Source organism: Prinia subflava, chromosome 20, assembly GCF_021018805.1.
Source record: "Prinia subflava isolate CZ2003 ecotype Zambia chromosome 20, Cam_Psub_1.2, whole genome shotgun sequence".
Taxonomy (NCBI): domain Eukaryota; kingdom Metazoa; phylum Chordata; class Aves; order Passeriformes; family Cisticolidae; genus Prinia; species Prinia subflava.
Window position 1 is genome coordinate 4,769,117 of NC_086266.1, and position 22,859 is coordinate 4,791,975.

The 22,859-nt window shown below is 50.1% G+C and overlaps 1 protein-coding gene across 4 annotated transcripts in view; it reads right to left on the bottom strand.

Moving 5' to 3' along the window:
• Window positions 1-22,859, bottom strand: part of ZMYM3 (zinc finger MYM-type containing 3) — a 35,759-nt gene that overhangs the window by 6,024 nt on the left and 6,876 nt on the right. For 3 of the 4 annotated variants that reach the window (XM_063416648.1, XM_063416646.1, XM_063416647.1), the window contains exons 2-17: window positions 18,745-19,641; window positions 18,036-18,079; window positions 17,573-17,645; window positions 16,487-16,778; window positions 15,880-16,057; window positions 15,320-15,532; window positions 14,617-14,767; window positions 13,962-14,077; window positions 7,373-7,459; window positions 6,895-7,045; window positions 6,137-6,309; window positions 5,544-5,709; window positions 1,887-1,945; window positions 1,178-1,346; window positions 504-619; window positions 175-349 (exon numbers count right to left, since the gene is read on the bottom strand). In XM_063416648.1, the coding sequence (XP_063272718.1) occupies window positions 175-349; window positions 504-619; window positions 1,178-1,346; window positions 1,887-1,945; window positions 5,544-5,709; window positions 6,137-6,309; window positions 6,895-7,045; window positions 7,373-7,459; window positions 13,962-14,077; window positions 14,617-14,767; window positions 15,320-15,532; window positions 15,880-16,057; window positions 16,487-16,778; window positions 17,573-17,645; window positions 18,036-18,079; window positions 18,745-19,627 (3,046 nt within the window). In that variant the 5' untranslated portion in view covers window positions 19,628-19,641. The remainder of the gene's footprint in view (window positions 1-174; window positions 350-503; window positions 620-1,177; window positions 1,347-1,886; window positions 1,946-5,543; window positions 5,710-6,136; window positions 6,310-6,894; window positions 7,046-7,372; window positions 7,460-13,961; window positions 14,078-14,616; window positions 14,768-15,319; window positions 15,533-15,879; window positions 16,058-16,486; window positions 16,779-17,572; window positions 17,646-18,035; window positions 18,080-18,744; window positions 19,642-22,859) is intronic. The other variant, XM_063416649.1, reaches the window with a different exon arrangement.

Sequence of the window (22,859 nt, forward strand, 5' to 3'; positions counted from 1 at the left end):
TGCTGCAGCTCTTCCCTTCTGGTACCTCCTCAGCAGAAGTTGAGGACTTGCTCTTCCCTGCTTCCTTTTCAAAGGCTTTGAGAGAGCCACAATCCCAGCAGGTGCTTCAACTCCAAGAGCTGGAGACCCCTTGATCCCAGCTGTTGGACCAGACCAAGCCATGGCAGAACCTACCACACAGGTCCGAGGAGGCCTTGTCCAGCTCCTCAGCCTCTGCAATCATCTCAGCCATGGCCAGGATGTCAGCCTCCAGGGGATTGGAGGGGATCTTCACCTTCAGCTCCTCAATGGTCTCCACAATCTTCTCTGTGCTCTCCAGTGTGGTGGGCAGGAACATTGGCACAGGCACCTGTGGACAGCAGCACACCAGGCAGAAAACTGACACTCAGTAGACTGACACAAAAGCAAGGCAGGAGAAGAGCATGAACAGAAAAGCAGGGAGATTTCAGCAAGACAGGATCACAACAGCAGGAGAACAGGAGCAGGTGAAGCGTGTTGCTTACCGGGACAGGCATGGAGAAAGGCACAGGTACTTTCTGGCAGTACATATGCATAGGCACAGGCACGAAGATCGGGACGGGGATTGGCAACACAACCAGCTGGGGCTTCCAGTCAGCCTCTGACAAGAGCAAAAATACATCAGTGACCTTAATCCCAGAAGCTCCTCCACCCAGCTCTGCTGCAGGCTGCCATGCCCCCAGCCATCCAGCACCACAGCCCTTTCAGCCACCAGCTTCTAGGACTCAGGGGCAGAGCTGGAATAGCAAAACGTCAGCAACAAGAGAGGCTTGCCTTAGCCAGAAGTGCAAATGCTGCTCTTACACTGCCCTGCTAAGAGGTCTACTTTCCTTGCATATGCTGCAGACCCAAAGGAACTAGAATGGAACCTGTTTAGCAAACAGCCCTCAGACAAGCTAATGATCTCCTGAGGAACAGAAGCTGTCCCACAAGAGGTAGGATCATGCTACAGAGCTCTTTACATCTCTCCTTTTGCTGGTGATGGAAAGGGGCTCCCTAGGCCCAGCCCTGCCATGTGTGCCCTGCACATGCACAGACTCCTGAGCACGGTGCCAAACACCCACTCTGTGCTGGATTCACAGGTAGTCTGGAGGAAGGACGTGCCACTTGCCTTTCCAAAATGCCCCTTTAATCTTATAGTTAAGTCTTGTTTTCCTACCTGTCTGACATCCTTTGGACTTCATTTCAAACTTGCAGGAGACACCCCGGTTCTGCATCAGTGGTTTACACATGGCAGCTTTGTTTTTCCGAGGGGTGGCTGGGACCAGGGGTGGGGCGGGAGGCGGCACAGCCGGAGACGCCTGGGCTGAGGAGGCCTTTGCTGACAGCTGGGGAAATGCAGAGAGCAGCAGGTTGGTGTCCACCTCAGGCAGCACAATCTCTTCCCCACTACAGATGGAATGACTCCCAAAGCACCTCCTGGAGCCTGGCAGCCCCAAACACATGTAAACTCCCATGGTCAGGCCATGATGAAGGACTGCTGAGCAGTTCCTGGCAGGCAACAAGCCTGTGTGCTGCCTCTGCTGTGCCAGTCCAGCAGTGGTGGCTCCTGTCCCATGGGGTAGAGGGGAACAGTGGGACAGCAACTATACCCAGGCACAGGAAAGCACTGTGCAAAGAGGAGCCAGTGCCACAGTGTCAGGATAGCCTGGAGTTCATCACTGATTCCTGGGGAACAGTTATTCTTCCCCCTTGCAGGAGATATGTTGATGCTGCCTTCCTAGGAGTTCTTTTCGTTTCCCACTACCCAGACATCTCAAAATGCATTGGTTGTAGATGAATGAAATCTCCCTGAGCAATGGCAGAACTGTCCTCTCTTTGGGGACAGCCCCTTTGTCTTGCAAACTCCTACCTCTAATGGGTCTTACCATGTTAGTTTCTGCTTTCTGTGAGGAAGGGACAGCTGGTTTTGTCTCTGAAGTCTGACCTGTAAGAGAAAGCAACAACTCTTAAGTTCAAGAGCTCCTGGGCCAACATGTCCCACTGCTGGGACTGGAGGTGTAAACAGCCAGAGAGCAGGGATAGGCTCCCCAGAAACTGCTCCTGGCCACTCCTGGAACAGTTAATGTTTCCACAATCTCTAGCCCTAACACTTCAGAAGACACTACAACCTCAAAATCAAGTTATTCCCATGTCATTTTGTGCTCCCTTGCAGTCCACCCCTTCCCCATCACAGCAGGTCAGGAGAAATCCCAGCCCCTTGTAGAGAGAGGAATCCAGGGCTCTAATCCCAGCTCTGCCTATTGGCTTGCTGTACCGAGCCATGGCCCCTCCCTGTGCCTCCATATCCCTGCAACAAATATCTTGGCAAAGTGCTTCGAGATCCCTAGGAAGAAGGTGACAGAGCTAGTAGCAGCAATATGAGAAATCCCAGAAAGCAGAGAGACAGCTTTGCAGCCCTAGGGATGCAGTCCATTCCCCTAAGGAAAGAGAGGATCACCTGCAGGTAAGAGGCGCATGTGGCAGACGCTGGTCTCAGGTGCTGACAGTATCACCCTGCCTTGGATGATAATTCCAGCTCGTGTGCTCTGCAGAAAACCTGCACCCATCTCAGAGGGCTGGTGAGCTAACAGAGCACCTTCATCCAAGTCTCCAGTGACCCCTGGTTACCCAGGGACTGGCAGAAAGAATTGCCTTCTACCCATGGCGCCATGCATGAAGGAGACCTTTGCAAGGACAGCAGCAGGTCCCAGCACCCAAAGGCAGTGGCGGGTCCATTCACAACTCCTATACACAGACAGGTCCTTCAGGAAAGACCCAGATCCCTAAAGGTCCAACACAGGGACATTCACACTGTGAGGACTTCCTCTGACCCGTGGAAATGCAGGATAATTCTTGTACAATCTGAGGCCCATCAGGCTCCACTTGCTGACCACCACGGGGGTCAACAGATAAATCCCATTTGGAGGAAGCTCCCTAGTCTGCAGCTAAGCATTCAGCCATAGGATCTGCAGCAGTCTCAGGGGCCAAGAACTCACCCTGACAACCCAAACTGGATGGGCAGCAGGTCCAGGTAGGAAACACCAAAGGCCTGAACGAGAAAAGACAAGCTGTGGCATATGAGCAAAATTTCTGCTGCAGCAGAATCTAAAGCAAACATGATTGCCCTACTGGGCAGTGATTTAGGACTAAAGAAAACATGTTTCTCCTGCCATGTGCTATGTGTCCAGGCTTCCAGGAAAGCTGTACCTTGTTCTTTATTCTCATCCCAACACCAACAAGGAGCTGTCAAGGCACTGCCTGCCACAACCGTGACGTCTGCCCTTTCCAGCTGGACAGCCCAGTGCAGAGCTAGCTCCTCTTGGAAGCCTCTGGGCACAGTTTTGAAGCAGAAGCTCCTCATTCCCACACAACATGAACTGTTCCCAGCAAAGGAATGTGTGCTTGTATGATCAACTACAAGAACTCTCGGGATCACCAGACTGTAGCAGCCACTGGACCACAGGAATTAATGGTTTTAGGGAATCAGTGGCTGCAAGAGAGTAAGCAAGAATAAGCAGTTCTGTGCAAGATGAGGCTGGAACCCAGGTAGTCCCTTGCAAGCTGGCAACACAGCTGTCAGTTCCACAGGAGACCACACAGAAGCTGGTCCTCCTAAAATCCCTTACACAGCACAGTTAGGCTGGAAAGCTCTCTGTGTAAGTGGGTCCTGGCTTCAGCATCCTTCATTTGCAAATTCAGCAGTATGCCACAGTCCTGGGCCAAGGATGTCCACAGCTATCCCACATCTGGCAGGGGACTGGTGTGCCAGAGCATACAGAGGGCCCAGTGCCACCAGCAGCATCCACTAAACACAGCAACTGCTGGAGTAGTCTGGAACTCGTGCTCAGCTGAGCACTGACAACTGATGACAGGCTTTTCCTTGGCTCCCTTTAGTCCTTACAGGTTGCACAAAGATGCAGCTGAGGCACAGTGAAGAGTGATGCCCCACATACAAAGCAGCAGAATTCTGGGGGGCCTCCAGAGATGTGGTGGATGAGGCCTGAGACTATCATGATTCGTGGTGGTGGTGAAGGTACTTCTCAATCTTGTGATCCATGGCTCCAAGGAAACAACAGCTCAACAGTGTGAATGCTTCCCTCTGCAGGCAGAACGTGCCCACTGTGCCTGTGTCCCAAAAGCCGTGTTACAGATCTCCCAAAAGTGACATGCTTTGACAGCAGAGGACAAATGCAACAGCATGGCTAGGGCTGTGGAATCACTTGGTGAGCTACAGGAACCGGCACGTCACACACCTCTTCCTCCCTTGGGCAGCAGAAACCAACAGGTCCTTATCCAGGTCACTCCAGTGTGCTGCCACTTGAGCTTGGAAGGCAGGTTGGGCTTCCCCTGGCTGGAGGAACCTGCTGCTTCTGGCACAGCAGCTCTGCTTTGCTGCCTAAGCAGCAATGACATCCTGAGCTTCCTCTGTCCCAGCATACTACAGTCAGGGCAGGAACTTCAAGAGTCTGGAGATGGAGGATGAGGTCTCTCATGTGAAGGTTCTTGTCTTGGTTTCCCCTTCCTGGCACACCCTAGCCAGGGTTTTACACATCATGAAATCCCAGGGAGGCCAGCAAAGCCCTGAACCTGTGATGCAGGTATGTGTTGAAGCTTGATGCACTGAAGCAAGTCCCACTATAATCTGCAAGCACTTGAACTACATCTCCCAGGTCAGCCAGGAGATTGTGGCCTACAAAAGACCAAGCAGAATGAGACTGCAGGTGTCCGAGGGCCAAGCGGTGTCTTCTCACTGTCACTAGGAGCACCTTCCATCCTGAGGGATCCCAAAGCACTTTGCAATCTTCCGTAAGGAACTGGCTCGAGTTAATGATAGGAAATGGGGCAACAGGCAGCGAAAATCTCCTCTCCAGCTGGAACTCCATGGATGCAGAATGGGCTTATCTGGGACACAGGGTTGCCAACTCCCCAAAGCTGCAGTGGACTTTGGGTAAGTGGTAGGACTCCAACCTAACATGGCAAGACACAGTGCCTCCAGCGGCTCAGTGCTCCCTCAAGACCGTTCTAGGTTCAGCTCTGGCTGAAGGAGAGCCCACCTACAGCATCACCAGCACCACTTCCTGCAGCACCCTTCTTTGTCCTTGAATGTTTCCCATCCAAGCACTGACCTGGCCCAATCCAGATTAGTTTATGAGATCTGAGAAGGTCACAGCTCGGAGGTGGTGTGGGGCTGCAGGTGGATTGTCATGCCAAACCACGCTGTCCCCTAACCCTTTAAATCGAGCTCTCCGCTGGCAACTTGAGGATGTTAAATCCCTGAGTATCCTCGCTAAGAGTGTGAGCTACAGGCAGCACGCTGGCACCGGCTCCTCCCGTCTGGGCCCTGTGTGTCATAGAACCATAGATGTTAGAGATGGAGAAGCCCATTAGGTCCCACTCCGTCCTTTCCCCCCCAGGGGCCAGTGCAGGATTGTTCCCTAGCGTCTCCTCCAGTCCCGGGCAGGCAGCTTCCACCCCCTGCTGTTGAGTCTTCCCTGTGTCTCTCAGACTGAGCTATGCAGGTCCCCTCCCTCCCTCCTACTCACTGTTCAGCAGGCTCTCGGGCCCCTTCTGCGTGTCCAGGTTGGGCTGGTTCTGTTGATTGTAAAATCGCAGCAGACAATGCTGGTTGCAGAAGTGTTTGATTTGCCCCCGCCAGTGGATGGTTTCCAGCAGCTTCCCCTGACGCTTGCAGGCATGGCACCGAGCTGCCTAAAGCCCGCATCAGCAGGAGAGAAACAACGAGTAACTAACCACACCCCCTCCGAGTGCAACACAACTCTCCAGTGAAAGGTGCACATCGCAAGGTGCAGTGAGCTTCCCCGCAGCAGTGCCCTGCCAGTGCCAGCCAGGGACTCCAGCGGTGCGAACTTCTCCCAGCAGCACTGGCCGCGGATCCAGCACTGTGAGCTTCCTCAGTGCAGTGCTCTGTCTGGCGGGATCAGCTGGGGACTCCAGCTACGTGAGCTTCCCCGTAGCAGTGTCCCGTCATTGCCAGGCAGGACTCCAGCAGTGCCAGCTTCTCCGCAGCAGTGCCAGCCAGACTCCAGCAGTGCGAACTTCCTCAGTGCAATGCCCACTTATCTGGGTGCCGTGCCCACCACAGCACTTAGCACAAGCTGCCAGTGCCAATACTGACCTTGAAGTACCAGAGCAAGTATTTGCTTTTGCAGTCTTCACTACAGAAGTCCCAGGTGCTGCCCTCCAGCTGCTCGGTGACCGCCCGCTGGCAGGTCTGAGAACAGTAGGTGCAGGTGATGCAGCACAGGCCCAGGTTCTTGGTGAAATCCTGTTTGTAAAGAAGCACACACCCTGCGGAGAAACAATAGGAGTGAAACCTTCCCAGGATGAACTGGGGGCCTCCCTGACCCAAACATGACCAGAATCCAGGTCTGCGGAGACAACAGAGCACACGCAACACACTGTAGGGAACAATCCAGCACTGGCCCCTGGGGCTGGGATAAGATGGGACCTCATGGGGACTTGCCATCTCTCACCTCCATGCTTCTAGGAAGAGTCTGACTCCAACCTCCTGTGTGCAGGAACCCAGCAGGCAGGGCAAGGCCAGGTCAGGCCAGCCCAGACGCAAGAGCGTAGAAGTGCATGATGACAGGAGGAGCGGAGCTGCCACCTGCTGTCTCCCCAGCCCCCAGAGAGAGAAAAGCTGTGAGAAGGCCCTCCCCAAGGACACAATGAACGGTAAAGATCTTGCCCTAGGGCCTGGCTGGACAGCAAGCCATCCCCACAACAGTCCTCCCTTCACTGCATGGCAAGGCTCTTGCCCCAGGGCCTGGCTAAGACAATCTCCCCTCTCTCTGTTCCTCTCCATGCTCTCTTCTCCTCCCCCAGCATGGGCTGGCATGGAGGCTCTGCCTCTCCCATGCCTTCCCCAAGTACCTTCACTGCAGAAGTTCTTCTCCACTCCGGAGAAACGGATCTTCTCATGCAGCAGCTTCTCCTGCTTGCAGTGTTCACACTGAGACACCACCCCACGCAGCCGCTTGAAGTCCTCGCAGCAGTCCTTGCAGCAGAACTGATACACCTTGTCCTGCCAAAGAGACCACAGCCAGGTCAGCCAGGCTGGCAGGAGGTTCCCACACTTCTGAGGGAAGCAAGAGAAAGACTACAGGACTGAGTTAAGTCCCCAGCTCTCCTGGCACAGGATTTGGCAGGAGTGGTCTCCTCCTGCCCTTCTGACACCCTGCTGAACATCAGAGTGCAGCACTTAGCACAGTCCCCAGGCACATCTCTGCAGCTAAGGCATTCAGAGGACTGGCACAGGAGGACCTCTGCTTGGAGCAGGGAGAGGAAGTACCCCAGAGGTTCTCAGCAGTGTTGGCCTCCTCCTCAACATCTCCCCAGGGGAAGTCCTCACCTGCCAGTCCAGGATCTCCGGCTTCCCGCTGAACAGATTGTGACAGTAATGGCAGTTGAGGTGGATCCCACCTTCCGGGCTGGTGCGCTGCAGGAGACAGAGACAGCTCATGGGGGGAGAGCAGCTGGAGGGCAGCAGGCACACTGCCACCACTGCCACCTCCTCCACGGCCTGCCTGGCCCCCTCGGACCTGCTGCCACTGTGGGCACTCACTCATCCATCACATCATGTCTCAAGCTCCTGGAGAGCTGATCCTTGAGAGCTATTTCACTTTGCTTCCAGTGTGCTGGGTCCAGCTCTTCTCAGGAAAGCAAGCTTTCAAGCTGGATTTGAAAACTTAAATGATGAGGGCTCTGCTATCTCTTCTGAGGATTTCTTTAAAAGTTCTTGAAGCGCAGGTGCCTGATTTCTATTTTCAAGATAATACAATTTAAGAATTCAGGCGGCCTCTTATCCCATTTTCTGCTAGATTAAACAGCATTTGGTGTCCTGTCCACAATGCATTTAGCATTTGGTGTCTTATCCATAAGGATATATTTATTAATAAAGTCATTCCTGGTTTTCTTTCTGATAACCTCAGATAAGAGATTCTGCAAGTGCTTCAGTACAAGCGCTTTTCAAGCCCAAATTTAGTATTCGGGTTTTTTTCAGAATACTTCCAATTTTTCTTCAGCATTGAAAATGAAGTGGACATTGGAGAACATCCTTCCCATATAGGCATCATTCTAGGTAGGTCTTTTGCTCCCTGGCCCTTAAACATTAACTCTACGTTTGCCTGCTTGTACTTGCAATAAATTAATCCTTCCCTGTGTGGCTGTAAACTGAGATACTCATACTGAATAGTTTATCTGCTGTAATTCCATGGCCTTTTCAAAATCCTTACTTTCCCAGGATTTGTATCCCCACACTACTTGAGTAGGACTGATGCAGGATCTTCCACTGAAACTGTGTTTAAGCACACATTAGGAGGAATCATTGTCAGTTGATCCAATTGCTTTGCTGTGACTACCCTGAACACAGCATGGGCTCACACTTCACTAGTTTCTGCTTCATCTGCTGAATTTCATCATGCTTACTTTGACTTTATTGCCAAATCATTGACAAAGATCTTGAAGTTCTTGGGCTTAACACTGATCCCCAAGAAGCCATCTTGAAACAACCTCTTCAGTGTTGTTTTTTCTTTGATAAGTGTGTTCTGAGATCTGCCAGCAAGACAGTTTCTAATCCAGGTGATGCATGCGTTTTTTCATATGTTTACAATGCTGATTTTATATGGCAGTATTTCAAGTTAGGTGAACTAATGATGTCCCAGTTGGTGTCGTGGTTTGAAGGGAAGTGAGTTTTTTGGAAGTAGTGGTCAAACCAATTAGTCTTTAGATCTGAATATTGGCACCTTTGTTGGCCACTAAGAGGTGGACACGCCTCTGAGGACACGAGGGGTTAAAAGCCGGATTTCCCAGCAGGACTCTCTCTTTCCTGCTCTGCTTTCGGAGAGGGAGCGTCTTCTCCTCTTCCCCTGCCCAGGCCTGAATAGGCCGGGTGGGGGAGGGGAGCAAGGTGGGCCTGGCTTAGCAAGGTGGGCCTCGGGGTGGGGAACAGAGGGAGCTGGAGTGGAGCTGGTCCAGCTTCCATCTAGAATGGAGGGGTGGAGGGAGAACTTTGGAGGTGCCTTCCGTCCCCCTCCCTGTCCCATCCCGTTCCCCCCCCTTCCCCCCCCCCGGTCCCGTCTCTCTCCTCCCCCCACAGAGAGAAGGTGCCGAGCTGGAGCTGCTTGTGAGAGCTGCAGTGCCTGCGATCGCCTGTGCCTGACCTTGGTGGTGGGAGATAAAGCTTTTAACTCTTTCTAAGGCAGAAGAGAGTTATCCCTGGACGCTGTATTCTCATAGTTGGTGGTTTTAGAAGAGAGAGGACAGCCTGGGACCGAGAGGGTAATGTGAGATGGAAAGAAGCCCCTTCGATGGCCGGAATGAAGAGGAGTGGCTTATGAAGCTGGACTTTTCTTGCATAATGATAGCCATAGACGGACCCTAGACCCTCCTGACTATAAATAAGACTGTGTTTGGGTGGATGTATTTGGCTCAAACCCAGAGACGTTCTGGCCTGCTTCGTGGAGCCCCCGGCCCCAGGGGTAAATGGGGGGGACCTGAGTCCCAAAATGAGAAGATGGCTGGTTTTTGGTACTTGGCCAAAACATCCTTAAAAAGAGCCCTGTTGCAGTGCAGGTCCATGGACGGCAGTGAGAGTGCCGGACATGGAAAGGAGGGTGTCACCCTGGCAGACCCTTCCAGGCAGTGCCATGGGTGACGTGGGAACACGGGATGGTGGACCTGTGTTTCCTGTGGGGGGATGGTCTGTGGTGCGAGAGAGACTCCTCTCGTCCTGGATTGAATGTGGATTGTCTGAATTTTAAAGGATGATGGTTTGGATTAGGAACCCAGGGTTGTTGAGGGATTAAGCAAGTAGATGAAGGTAATGTGCCAGAGTCAACTGAGTGAGCATGTATGGAATGGAATTGGGGGGAGGAGAAGCAGTGTTTTTGGGAGGTTTTCTCTTCTGCTTTTGGGTGGCTGGGTTTTTCTTTCCTTGTCTATTGTCCATTGTTCTGTAGTATAATAAATTGTCTGTCTGTTTCAAGTATTAGGCCTGCTCTGCTCTGTTCTTGACCACATCTCACAGGAGTTCATTAGGTAAAATATACCCTCATGGGTGCATTGGCATCTTGTCTAATGTCAACCCATGACATTTTTGGTTCCCTGGACCGGGAAATCGAGATTTTGTAAGATGAAAACTGTGAGATGGGATCAAAGAGGAACAAGAGCAAAACATGAAATAGGTGATAACATAAATGTATGAATGTAATGTTGGTGTTAGTTTATAAATATGTGTCCTCAGAGGGCGAGGGGTGGAGTGTCGTGGTTTGAAGGGAAGTGAGTTTTTTGGAAGTAGTGGTCAAACCAATTAGTCTTTAGATCTGAATATTGGCACCTTTGTTGGCCACTAAGAGGTGGACACGCCTCTGAGGACACGAGGGGTTAAAAGCCGGATTTCCCAGCAGGACTCTCTCTTTCCTGCTCTGCTTTCGGAGAGGGAGCGTCTTCTCCTCTTCCCCTGCCCAGGCCTGAATAGGCCGGGTGGGGGAGGGGAGCAAGGTGGGCCTGGCTTAGCAAGGTGGGCCTCGGGGTGGGGAACAGAGGGAGCTGGAGTGGAGCTGGTCCAGCTTCCATCTAGAATGGAGGGGTGGAGGGAGAACTTTGGAGGTGCCTTCCGTCCCCCTCCCTGTCCCATCCCGTTCCCCCCCCTTCCCCCCCCCCGGTCCCGTCTCTCTCCTCCCCCCACAGAGAGAAGGTGCCGAGCTGGAGCTGCTTGTGAGAGCTGCAGTGCCTGCGATCGCCTGTGCCTGACCTTGGTGGTGGGAGATAAAGCTTTTAACTCTTTCTAAGGCAGAAGAGAGTTATCCCTGGACGCTGTATTCTCATAGTTGGTGGTTTTAGAAGAGAGAGGACAGCCTGGGACCGAGAGGGTAATGTGAGATGGAAAGAAGCCCCTTCGATGGCCGGAATGAAGAGGAGTGGCTTATGAAGCTGGACTTTTCTTGCATAATGATAGCCATAGACGGACCCTAGACCCTCCTGACTATAAATAAGACTGTGTTTGGGTGGATGTATTTGGCTCAAACCCAGAGACGTTCTGGCCTGCTTCGTGGAGCCCCCGGCCCCAGGGGTAAATGGGGGGGACCTGAGTCCCAAAATGAGAAGATGGCTGGTTTTTGGTACTTGGCCAAAACATCCTTAAAAAGAGCCCTGTTGCAGTGCAGGTCCATGGACGGCAGTGAGAGTGCCGGACATGGAAAGGAGGGTGTCACCCTGGCAGACCCTTCCAGGCAGTGCCATGGGTGACGTGGGAACACGGGATGGTGGACCTGTGTTTCCTGTGGGGGGATGGTCTGTGGTGCGAGAGAGACTCCTCTCGTCCTGGATTGAATGTGGATTGTCTGAATTTTAAAGGATGATGGTTTGGATTAGGAACCCAGGGTTGTTGAGGGATTAAGCAAGTAGATGAAGGTAATGTGCCAGAGTCAACTGAGTGAGCATGTATGGAATGGAATTGGGGGGAGGAGAAGCAGTGTTTTTGGGAGGTTTTCTCTTCTGCTTTTGGGTGGCTGGGTTTTTCTTTCCTTGTCTATTGTCCATTGTTCTGTAGTATAATAAATTGTCTGTCTGTTTCAAGTATTAGGCCTGCTCTGCTCTGTTCTTGACCACATCTCACAGGAGTTCATTAGGTAAAATATACCCTCATGGGTGCATTGGCATCTTGTCTAATGTCAACCCATGACAGTTGGGAAAAGGGGAAACACTGCAACCATTTCTAAAATGAGTAGAAAGGAGGACACTAGAAACAACTGAACTGTGCTCTGTGCCTGCAAAGATCATGGAACAGTTCCTTCCAGAAGCTGTGCTGAGGCACATGGAGGACAGGAGGTGCCAACAGAGCCAGCACAGTTGCACCAAAGGCAAGTCCTGGCTGAGCAAACTAGCTGTCTTCCTCAATGGAGTGACTACATCAGTGGAGAAGCAAAGAGCTATGGGTGTCATCTCTCTGGACTTCTGTAAAGCCTTTGGCACAGTCCTCCACAACATCCTTCTCTCTAAATTGGGGAAAGATGATTTGATGGCTGGACTGTTTGGTGGATGAGGAATTTGGTTGGATGGTCACATCCAGAAGGCAGTGGCCAAAGGTTCAATGTCCAGATGGAGATCAGTGACAAGTGGTGACCCCCAGGGGCCTGTACTGGGACCAGGACTGTTTAATGTCTTCATCAAGGACAGAGAGGATTGAGAGCACCCTCAGCAAGTTTGCAGATGATACCAAACTCAGTTGTTCAGTTTAAATGCCTGAGGGACAGAGTGACATCCAGAGGGACCTGGACAAGCTCAAGCAGTGGCCTGTGGGAATCTCATGAGGTTCAATAAGTAGAAGGTGCTGCCCCTAGGGCAGGACCACCTCCAGCATCAGTCCAGGATGGGGGATGAACAGATGGAGAGCAGCCCTGCTGAGAAGGACTTGGGCATGCTGGGGGAGGAGAGGCTGGACAGGACCCAGCCGTGTGCACTCACAGCCCAGAGAGCCAAGTGTGTCCTGTGGGCAGCAGGGGAGGGAGGGGATCCTGCCCCTCTGCTCCACTCTGGTCAGACCCCAGCTGCAGAGCTGCCTCCAGCTCTGGGGTCACCAGCACAGGAAGATATGGAACTCCTGGAGCAAGTTCAGAGGAGGCCATGAAGATGATCAGAGGGTTGGAACAGTTCTCCCATCAAGAAAGGCTGAGAGTTGGGATTACTCAGCTTGCAGAAGAGAAGGCTCTGGGGAGACCTTATTTTGGCCTTTCAGTACTTAAAGGGGGCTTGTAAGCAAGATGGGGACACATTTTAGCACAGCCTGTTGCAATAGGACAAGGGGTAAAAGTTTTAATGTAAAAGAGAGTATACTTAGATTAGCTATAAAGAAGTTTTTTTACCATGAGGATGGTGAAACACTGGCACCTAACCCTGGAAATATTCAAGGTCAGATTGGACAGGGCTCTGAGCAACCTGATCTGGTTGAAGATGTCCCTGCTCACTGCAGGGGAGGTTGGCCTAGATGATATCTAAAGGTCCCTTTCAACCAAACTGTTCTACAATTCTAGTCTTACGATGTCTACAACGCTAAAAACTCTACAGCTACACTACTCACACTATTTGTGACCTCAGTGAAGGATTATATCAAGGATTCATTAAAAAAACAACAAACCAACCAATTAAATAAAAAGAAACAAAAAGAAACCCACCAAAAACCCCCAACCAACCAAATGCCTCCCCCACCCCGCCCAAAAAATAAACCCATACAAACCAAATCCCAAAATGAAATGCTGCAGCTGTCAGTAACTAACCATTACCTCTAGATTCTCTACATTTTGTAAGTTGCCCAAGACATGTCCTGGCCTAAGTTTCTCATGTCTTCCTGGCTGTTACTTCGTTCTTTGACAACTGTACAAAACTTATATTCTTGAAGTTGCCTATGAATACCACAGACATCTCACATACGCTGAAACTTAACATCAGAAGATTAAAAATTACCAGTCAAGCCTTTGAGGATTATTAAACAAGAGCTATCCAGGCCTGCTAGTTGTAAATTTTTAGACAAAACATCCTGGAAGACTTTGTTTCTCGATGACACCAGGCTGAGAGGGCAGCTCTGCCCCTTTCCACCCAGTTATCAGGTGTGCACTTGTGCTTTGCTGCCTTACTTGTGCATTTGCTTGTGCTTTCATAAGGCCACTCTATCTCAAACCACTCATGCAGCACAGCTCTGCACTGCCCTCCTGCTGGGCACATACACAGGAGTGAATTACAGCCCACCTTATCCCAATGGAGGATGGGGGAGAAAGGGCCAGGGACTGGCATTTGAGCAATTACAGTCACTGCAACTCCTGTACTCCAGAAAAGTCTTTCTTAGGAACCCTCCCTGAGGAGCTCAAGGAAGGTGGAGCCCCTGCTTGGAGTGAAAGGAGGCATGAGCTCCACAGCCCAGCCCAGCATGAAGGATATTTCAGTACCTGGAATTTGGTCCAGCAGCTGGGGCTGCAGAACTGGTAGACAACCCGGTCTGTCTTGTTGTAATAGCAGGGTTCAGATAAACTCTTTCTGCAGAAGCTGCAGGGTCTAGGGGGACCTGATGAAACAGATAGGAATTGGTGAGGGCAGCAGCACAGGATGTGGGACTGGATACTGAGGATGGCATGCAAGCTACTCACTCATCCTCAGCCTGTCAAGCTATTATCAAAAAGCAAGGGACAAGAGCACCACGAAACTTAAGAGTACCAGATTCTGCTAGGACAGAAATGTTAAACAGATGGAGAGCAGAGTGGTTCAAGGAAGTGACCCTGGCTCTATAGGAATTTGGACAGAACAGGCTGCAATACTTGTCCCATTCCTGGACACCCCAGTACACCATGCAATGAAAAGGGCAATGCCAGCACAATCCAGCACTACAGCTGCTCCCTGCATTCTCAAGAACAGCAGTATACACTACCCTCTGTATTATGATGTCCACACACTGCAAGGGTTCTTCCCTCTGCATTTCCACTCGTCTCACTGGACTCCTCCCCAGGCTTTTACCTTCTTTTCAGTCCCATCCACAAGCAACAAACAATACCAAGGAAGGAATTAAGAGTGGAGAGGTGATGATTCCCTCTACACAGGTTCTCTTACCAACTAAGCCTGACTGCTTGACTTTGTGGGAGGTAGTGCAGCAAATGGAGCAGAACAGGCCCATCTTGCCACTGCGGTCCACGTTGGGCAGCATGTCAAAGTTCTTGCACAGTGTCTTGCACCACATGCAGGGGTAGACCCGAGTGTTCTTCTGCAAACACAGAGTACAACAGAGCTTCCAGGAGACCATCACAGCTGGCAAGGTCCAGCTACCACATCCCACCCCATTCCTGTATCCACAACAGGACTGCTCTCCTGCAGTGACCACCTGATGCCAGGGACAGGTTCACAGTCTGCAGATTCAGGTGGTGGTAGAAAAAAACCCCTGCCTTTGGCACTACAACTTCTCATTTCAAGGGTAGCCTGGCAGGAATACAGAGTTTGGCAACCCCTTCCAAGACAGTTAAGTGACGACTGCTCAGGTGACAGAGGAACATATCCAGCCCAGCTTTAGAGAAAATCACTGACTTTCTGACCCATGCTTGTGTCCATGGTGGGCCCCATGCAGATTAAATCAATTCTGTTTGCCTGCTTAAAGGTTTCCCCACAGCAATATTTTAACTGCTTTGTCAGCAATACAAGACCAAGGGGATTCTAGTCACCTGCTATTTAATAAAATGCTCTGTGCCACACCAAGCAAAGTTGTTGTGTGCCCACAGAGAACCCCCACCCAGGTTCCCCCACCACATCTGCCCCCACACACCTTCTTGTAACTGTTGAGACATGCAGAGTTGCAAAAGCGTTTTTGCTGGCCTTCATGGAAGAGGTACTCCAGGGGCAAGCCCTTGTTGTAGATATAAAGTCCACAGTGGTCACAGCAGTTCGTTTTCAGGCCCTTGGTGGCCCGGAACTTGGTGAAGCAGGCGTCACTGCAGATGCGGTGTACCACGTTCCCATTGCTGACCTCGTGCTGGATCTGCAGAGACATCACTGCTGTCACTCCCCACAGCACCACGGGCCTCCTGCCAGTGCAGCTGCACACTACAAGCACAGCCCTCGGGACAGCAGGCACTAAAACTCTGGGAAGTGCCATACTGGAAGCTGGTGGCTCAGGGTGGCTTCCCTTGCCAAAAGTCAGAGGAGCAACTGGGGCAGCAGAGTGGCAGGAAGCAGTGAGCCTCAGGGCAAGGAAAAGCTTGGGAGTGAGCCCAAGCCAGCTCAGGGGCTGAGGCCTCACACCACAGGTAAACCTGGCAAATGCCTGGTCTTAACCAAGACCAAGTGCTTCATCCTAAGCATGGGAAGGACAAGGGATTTGTTTACCTCGCCAGGTTTGTGGCAAACACTGCAGCGGCTGGTGTCCGAGGCATCTGCAGACTGAGGTGCTGGTCTGTGCTGCTGGGCCTCGTAGAGGGAAAGGCAGACAGAGGTGCAGAACTCATGGAAAGAGCCACCTGAACCAATCTGGGCAACCACAGATTCCTTGGTGTTCCAGATCTCCCTGGGGATCAGGAGGAGATGTGTTAGTGCAGGGACACGAGTGTCCTGCCACAAAGGGATAGGATGGCTCACTACGATGCACAGGACTTTCTGGTGTCCCAAAAAGTTGGCAAGAACTGTCTCATAGCAGCTTCTGTCCTGGCCCAGGGGAGTGGTGTCTGAAGACAGAGCATGCAGGATGTTTTTTTGAGGGGAGGCTGGAATATGGGGCACTAAGTCTGGGGACAGGCAGGGAGAGCAAGATTGTGAAAGGGGTGTAGTGAACACAGGGATAGGCAGTGTGTGAAGGAAGAGGGAGCAGCATCTGGCAGTGGGCAGGAGTGATGTGGGTGAACAAGGGCCACAGCAAGGGGACTGGCAGGAGAGCTGTGGAGCAGGTGAGTGAGGTCACAAGCGTGGGAGCACTGAGGAAAGGGGAACGAACACACACTTTTTGCAGAAGGTGCATATCTTCTTGCCAGGCGGTTTTTTTGAGAAGGTGGTGAGACAGGAGCTGGAGCAGAAGAGCTGAGGAAGGCCTTTTCTCTGGTAGGCAGTCTGGCCCTTCTGCAGCGGGGTCCAGCAGTTGGCACAGGTCATCTTGGTGAAGCTGGAGCGGGCGGCTCGCTGCGCCATCTGAGTGCGCAGGGACACCCGCGTGGAGCGCCGCGTGCGGAACGGGACGAAATCCTCGTCGTTGGGATCATCCACCATTGCATCAGAGTCCTCATCAGAGACTGGAACTGCAAAGCAGCAGAGGAAGATCAGAAACCCCTCATTAGGAAGTGAGAAATCCTGCTGTGAGACACACGCTGGGGTTTTCTGAGTCACCTTTCTAGAGTCCCTCTACGTACTTTGTTCCTGTCAGGGTGGAATGATAAAGGGACCCTTAAAAGAAATTCTGTTATAACTGGAGATGAATCAAGAGGTGTTTAAACAAGCCAGGCTTAAATACAATTCCTGTCTAGAAGTCATGATACACCACTGTTGAGCAGAAGCCCAAAGTGTGAACTTCCACCCTGTAAGAACTCTTAGACCTGAAAGGGAGTGTGCTGATCACCAGATTTTAGCACAGGAACAATAAAAGAGTAACACACAAATACTAGGGAATGGCAGGGTGACATTCAACATCTCAAAGAACAGACACTTCATGTACTTCTCTAGGAAAATCTCGAAAATGCAACCTTCCTTCAGACAGTCTGCTCTCACAGAGAGAAAGAAAGAAAGTTCCTGGGTGAGGAGATGGAAGATGGATTTCCTGGGAACACTCCCAAATCTCATCCTGTTACCTAGTGCTTGGTACCCACATACCAGTGTAAAAATACTCCCCATTTTGACCTAAGTGCCCTGAGAAAGCAAGGCAAGTGCCCCAGGGTAAAGACTTGTGGGCTGAAAGGACCTGTCCTGTGTAGAAGGGAAGCCTGCACAGAAGTTCCAGAGTTCCCACTGTACTCACACCATGATCTACCTGCCCACAATGGATCTGGACTATTCTCTCTGGCTGAAAAACAGGTATTGGCCAACCCCGGTTACTCACTGCTCTCAGAGGAGTTCACAGTTTCAGGCCTGACAGTTTCTGATCTTCTGGGTCGTTCACTTCTTTTCTGCTCCTAGAAGACATTCAGAAAATAGTTAGGCTAACTATTAGGATAATCATGGATAAATATCACAGATTGTGGTGAAGTTCCAACTTCTGGGATTTGGTTTCCCAATACCTAAGCTGAAAACAGATAAAACTCCATGGATCCCTGATCAGAGCTGGCAAGACAGAGGAGAGGGGGAAGTAGGTTTATGAGAATGACATTTCAGCTGAGGGTAGCAGGGACACACTGAAGCCACACTACAGCATAGTGGCAGTGCACAGGGATCATTCTGTCACAGGAGTCATGCAAGCTCCTCTCTAGAGGGCTGACAAGACAGCCAGTGTCCCTCAGAGTCTGACAACAGCCAGCCACACTCTGTGCTCCTGTACCATACATACTTGACTGCATTCTCCTCACCTTCTCAGCTGGCAGCTCGCTTCCCTTCCCAGACAGGCTTTCTCCTGGAACAGAAGCACAGAAGAAGCTTGCATCTAACATCTTATTTTTCTCCAACAGCAGAGCACAGGTGTCCAAATGCAGCCACCCTTTGGGTCAGTCAGCACATGAAGCCTCAGCCTGTCCTGGCTATCAAGTACAGTTCTGGTGGTGGAAGGCTCCTAAACCCACCACCTGTGGATCCAAACACAGCTTGGGAGGAGCCCTGTAAGGGGGAGACCTCCCTGCATGGGGGAGGCAGGCTGGGTGGGCAGTGACCTCCAACTGCTTCTGACCAAGACTGAGCATCTCCTGGGGATGGCCAGCCTGGGCAGAGGAACTTTGCCTATTGGAAACAGCTGCTGGTGACCCTCAGTTCCAGCAAAGACTGCAGTGCTGAAGAGCCTGAGCTAAGCTGATGTGCAGCCACAGCTTTACTGGGGAAGCTCCTTGCTTTCACAAGCACCAAAAATCAGTTAAAGACATGAAAGCCAGAGCAAGAGCTTGTACACACCAGAACGTTATTCCCTTTACACAAGAGGCTTTGCCCAAATCTAGACCATCAGAAGAGCTGGCTATTTCTATAGCAGGGGATGAGCTGGAATGCAGAGCAGACTCCAGCTTCAGCAGTGTGTAGCTGGATGACCTCCTGAGCAAAAGGAAGCCAGGTTCTGCTGAGCCAACAACTTACCTGTTGGTGGTAAGGCTTCCCGTGCTTTGTGTACACTGTTTTCTTTAAGTGAGTTCTTTCCATTATCATCCCCTTCCTCTGCCCGGTTTTCCTCCACAGGCTCAGGGGGCAAAGCTGCAGTTCTGTTGTCTGGGCTCAGTACAACATCTGCCTCCCCTGCCAGCCCTTCCTTCTGCACAGGTGAGTTCTTCCTTGGTGCCTTCAACTTCATCTTCTTTGTTTGTTTAAGACTGAGTTGGGGTGGGGGCACTGTGGGACTCGAGGACTGTGCTGTGGTTTCTTCCATGGCTGGGGCACTGCTGAGGTTCCTGGATTCAGGGACAGGTTTTTGAGGTGATTCAGGGGCATTGTCACCAGACAGTGCAGGAATAGCAGCAGCACCATCTTCCTTTACATCCCCAGAACAATTTTTTGGTGCATCCTCCCCTTCTTTTCCTGTGTCTGGGCCAACAGCTTCTCTAGACAGGGCAGAGGAGTCTGCTGGTCCACCCTCCACGTCCTGGGAAGGTTGTGCCTTACACAGCCCATCCAGACCCTCTGGTTTATCTAGTTCCACCAAGTCAGAAGTTTTACCCAAATCATCTAAGACACCAGGTTTTTCCAGCATGTCCAAGACAACAGGTTTATCTAGAACACGGTCATTTGATTTATTTAGTTCAGACACGCTGTCTGCTTTCACTACAAGGTCCAAGTCCCCATCTGCAGTCATCTGCTTGGATTGATCCCAGCCAGGGGGCTGAAGAACTGAAACTTCCTGGGTAGAAGCTGTTTGGGAGCCCAGGACACCTTCACCAAACTCCATGTCAGCAGGGAGATCACCAATGAGCGGTTTGTCAGGCAGGGACAGGGGGTCCAAAGATCCTGAAAATTCACTGGAATCCATTTAGAAGATGGCAACTGGAAATGAGAGAGAGACTTGCAAGTTAATGAAAAGCAGTCTAACATAGAACATGAACTGTCCACTCTCCTGAACGCTGCTGGAGTACAACAAGGCCCAGGAATGCTGCCAGGCCATAACCAGGATACCAGACATCAGCAGGTGAATCACCTCCACTTGTACAAAAGTCAGCAGTAAAATGCAACAGTTTGGTATAACAGACCTTTGGGAACTCTCCAGCCCTCACACCCCTCACCACAGCATAGCAAAGAGACTTGCTTAAGCTAAGTGACACACTGGGGTATCAGAAATGCCTCGAGCACCAATTCAGGAGGCTCCACATCAATGTTCTGTGGTAGTATCCCCAACCCTGCCTTCTTCTCTATCCAGAGCTGGTCTGTCCTTTCTCCTGATCTGTTCTTATGGAGCTAACACATTTTTAACTTTTAAAATACCTCTTTTCTCTTAAACATAGAGGTAGAAATAACTCATTTCAAGCCCTGAAGTGTGAGTCTTAAGATACAGGATGACAGCATGCCTTTATCTTGTCAGAGGACAGATATAAACAATATTACAGTACAACTACAGTTACTGCACAGCCCCAAAACTACGCAGGCTAATATTCAGACCGGGAACAATTGGAAAAGTTTAAGTTAGAACTAGGAGGTGTTGTGGAGAGTGGCAAGAAGAAAGGTGTTAAAGCTCTGATGTTAAAAGCAGTCATAAGAAGAACAAGTAGCAAGATAGACACAAGCATGCAATGTAGAATAAGGAAAAAAGACCCGTGTGACTTTGCAGGGCACAAACAGCGCACTTGAACAGGAAGGTGTGATACAGACTGCCAACCTCAGAGGGGAACTTCCAGCCCAGCTCCTCATGGTTGACATTATCGTAAGACAGAAAGGTCAAAACTTCAAGATGAGGCAAGTAATATGGTCTAAAATGAATTATATCCCCACAAGGAGATAATGGTTGACAAACACAAAGAGGGAAAGGGAGAAGGAGCAGGAGTCTGCAAGTGGTAAGGCAGTGTAAGACTTGAAGTAGCATCACGTCCCCAAACAGGCTCTAATCAGACACTACAAAAAAGGCACTAGAATCAAATTATGTGGCAACAACCTAGTCTTCCCTATTAGAGTAATTCCAGTTCTAAATTTAGCCTGTTTTAAGCCCTGAATGAGAAGATACAGTACTTTTGTTTATTTGGGTTTACAGTGGGTATAATTCATCTTTATCAATGAAGGAGGAAGACTGATACAACTTCGCTGATGATAGCTGTTTAACTCTCTTTTTATATCCTTCCCTCTGAAAGGACAACCAAGTTCTCACTCACAAATGGTTTGCTCAGAACTAAACAGAATACATTTGGACAGAGAATGTACACAACTTCTGAAACTTATAAGAATTTAAGGAAATCATACACAACAACTGGATTTCAAAGCCACTGCTTCCCTAATTTATGTAAATACACAGTAACATTTTCTGTTTCCTGGTGGCAGATAAAGCACTGTTCCCAAAATCACAAACAGAAACTAAAGCAAATGTAATCTTTAGAAATGGTCAGCAAGTCTTACCCCTAAAGACTTCAGTGTTTCTGTTCACTTTTAGTTACAAGATGAGACAAAACTTTTAGAATAAGCCAATTCCAGAGCAATACAGGATCTAACGTTTTATGTTGGCTGACAGAAACAAGAACAAAGTGAAATAGAAACAAAGACTGAAAGAAAGGTCCTATGGATTTGAAGCAGATGAGAACCCTTCCAAGATGATAAACATGTTTTTTTTTCTGCTGCTCAGAATATGAACAGTGTCTCCTGCTCAAAGATATTCCCCACTCAGTTTCACAAACAGACAGCAGACCCTACAATAAAAAGAAAAAAAAAAAAAACAAAAACCTCCAGGCATCCAGATGAAGAAGGAAAATGTATTTATAGGTATACTTAACAGAGCTACCATACTCCTCAGAATCACCCCAGACACTTTGCACAAGTTTGCAATGAACTACTAAGGTGATACTCCTGAAGTATCTCCCACTTTCAGCTGGCCTAGTATTTGCTTGGTAGAAACAGATCCTGGAAACATTTGGAGCATAAGAAATCCATTTGGGCATTCCCCCTCAGGGCATAATGCAAGCAACAATCTACAAACTTGTCCTGTAACTCATGAGCTCTACAAGTGGACCAAAGGCATCTGATTTAACAGTGCACACCTTAACACTGCTTTCAAACTCTGGGTGATACAATGCAAGACAAAACTCTGACTTAATGACTATGTCCTTGACCAACAGGAAATTCTTAAGGAGAACAAGTATTCTGCAGATTAAGGCAACTCCAGACTCTGGGGATGTGGCTGGGACAGACCTTCCTGCAGAGGCAAGGCTGCAGTAAGAGCACTCACTACGTGCTCTGTTTGGAAGCACAGCCCCCTGAGCTCCAGGTCCTGTTCCCTCTCATCAGCTCTGTCTGAATCCTCCCAGCAGAACAGCTCACACATTCTGCAGAAGGAAACAAAACCACTTCTTAGGATGTGCAAAGCTGAGGACTGCTGCAGTCAGTCCAATGAAATACACTCGAATATCCTGTTTCTATTCACACCAAGAATGGATACCTGGGGAGAGAGTAAAAGAAACACAACTAACAGGATGTTCCTCTTCAGCACATCCTCCAATCGAGGACTCAGGTGCTGAAGAACCACTTTGCTTGAGCTGCACTGACAATGTCCCTGTTAAGAGTCTGTACTGGACAAATCCTCTGTGAATCTGCCTAATCCCACTTTGAACCAGTTTATACTTTGGGCATCCTAAAATTCTGGTGGTTGTAAGTCCTGCAGCTTAACATTTAGTTTTTAGAAGTATTTTCCTTTTGTTTATTTTCAACCTGCTGCAGCAGAGCTCCAAGGTGATACAGGGCAGATGAACGTCAACTTTTGATATATTTAAAAGGATCTGGAAAAGCTGATGGAGGTAAGAGCTGAGGCTGGACCCAAGGTGGTGCTGACGAACAGTCTGAGTGGAAAAGCACAGAATGTCCCTGACAATGAATTCTTTATAGTGTCTTTCAACTACCAGCTGATAAGAATGAGGAAGGTGGGTCTCAAAGCAGGAAAGAAAGGTATTTTCCAGTTCTGTGGGTTGCTCTGAAATCAGACTCAATCTGAAGAAATTAGAGCTGCTCCACTGCAGCAAGGTAAGAAGCTCTACTTCTGTCTGCCCTAGGCATTTAGATTTGTCTGGGCCTTG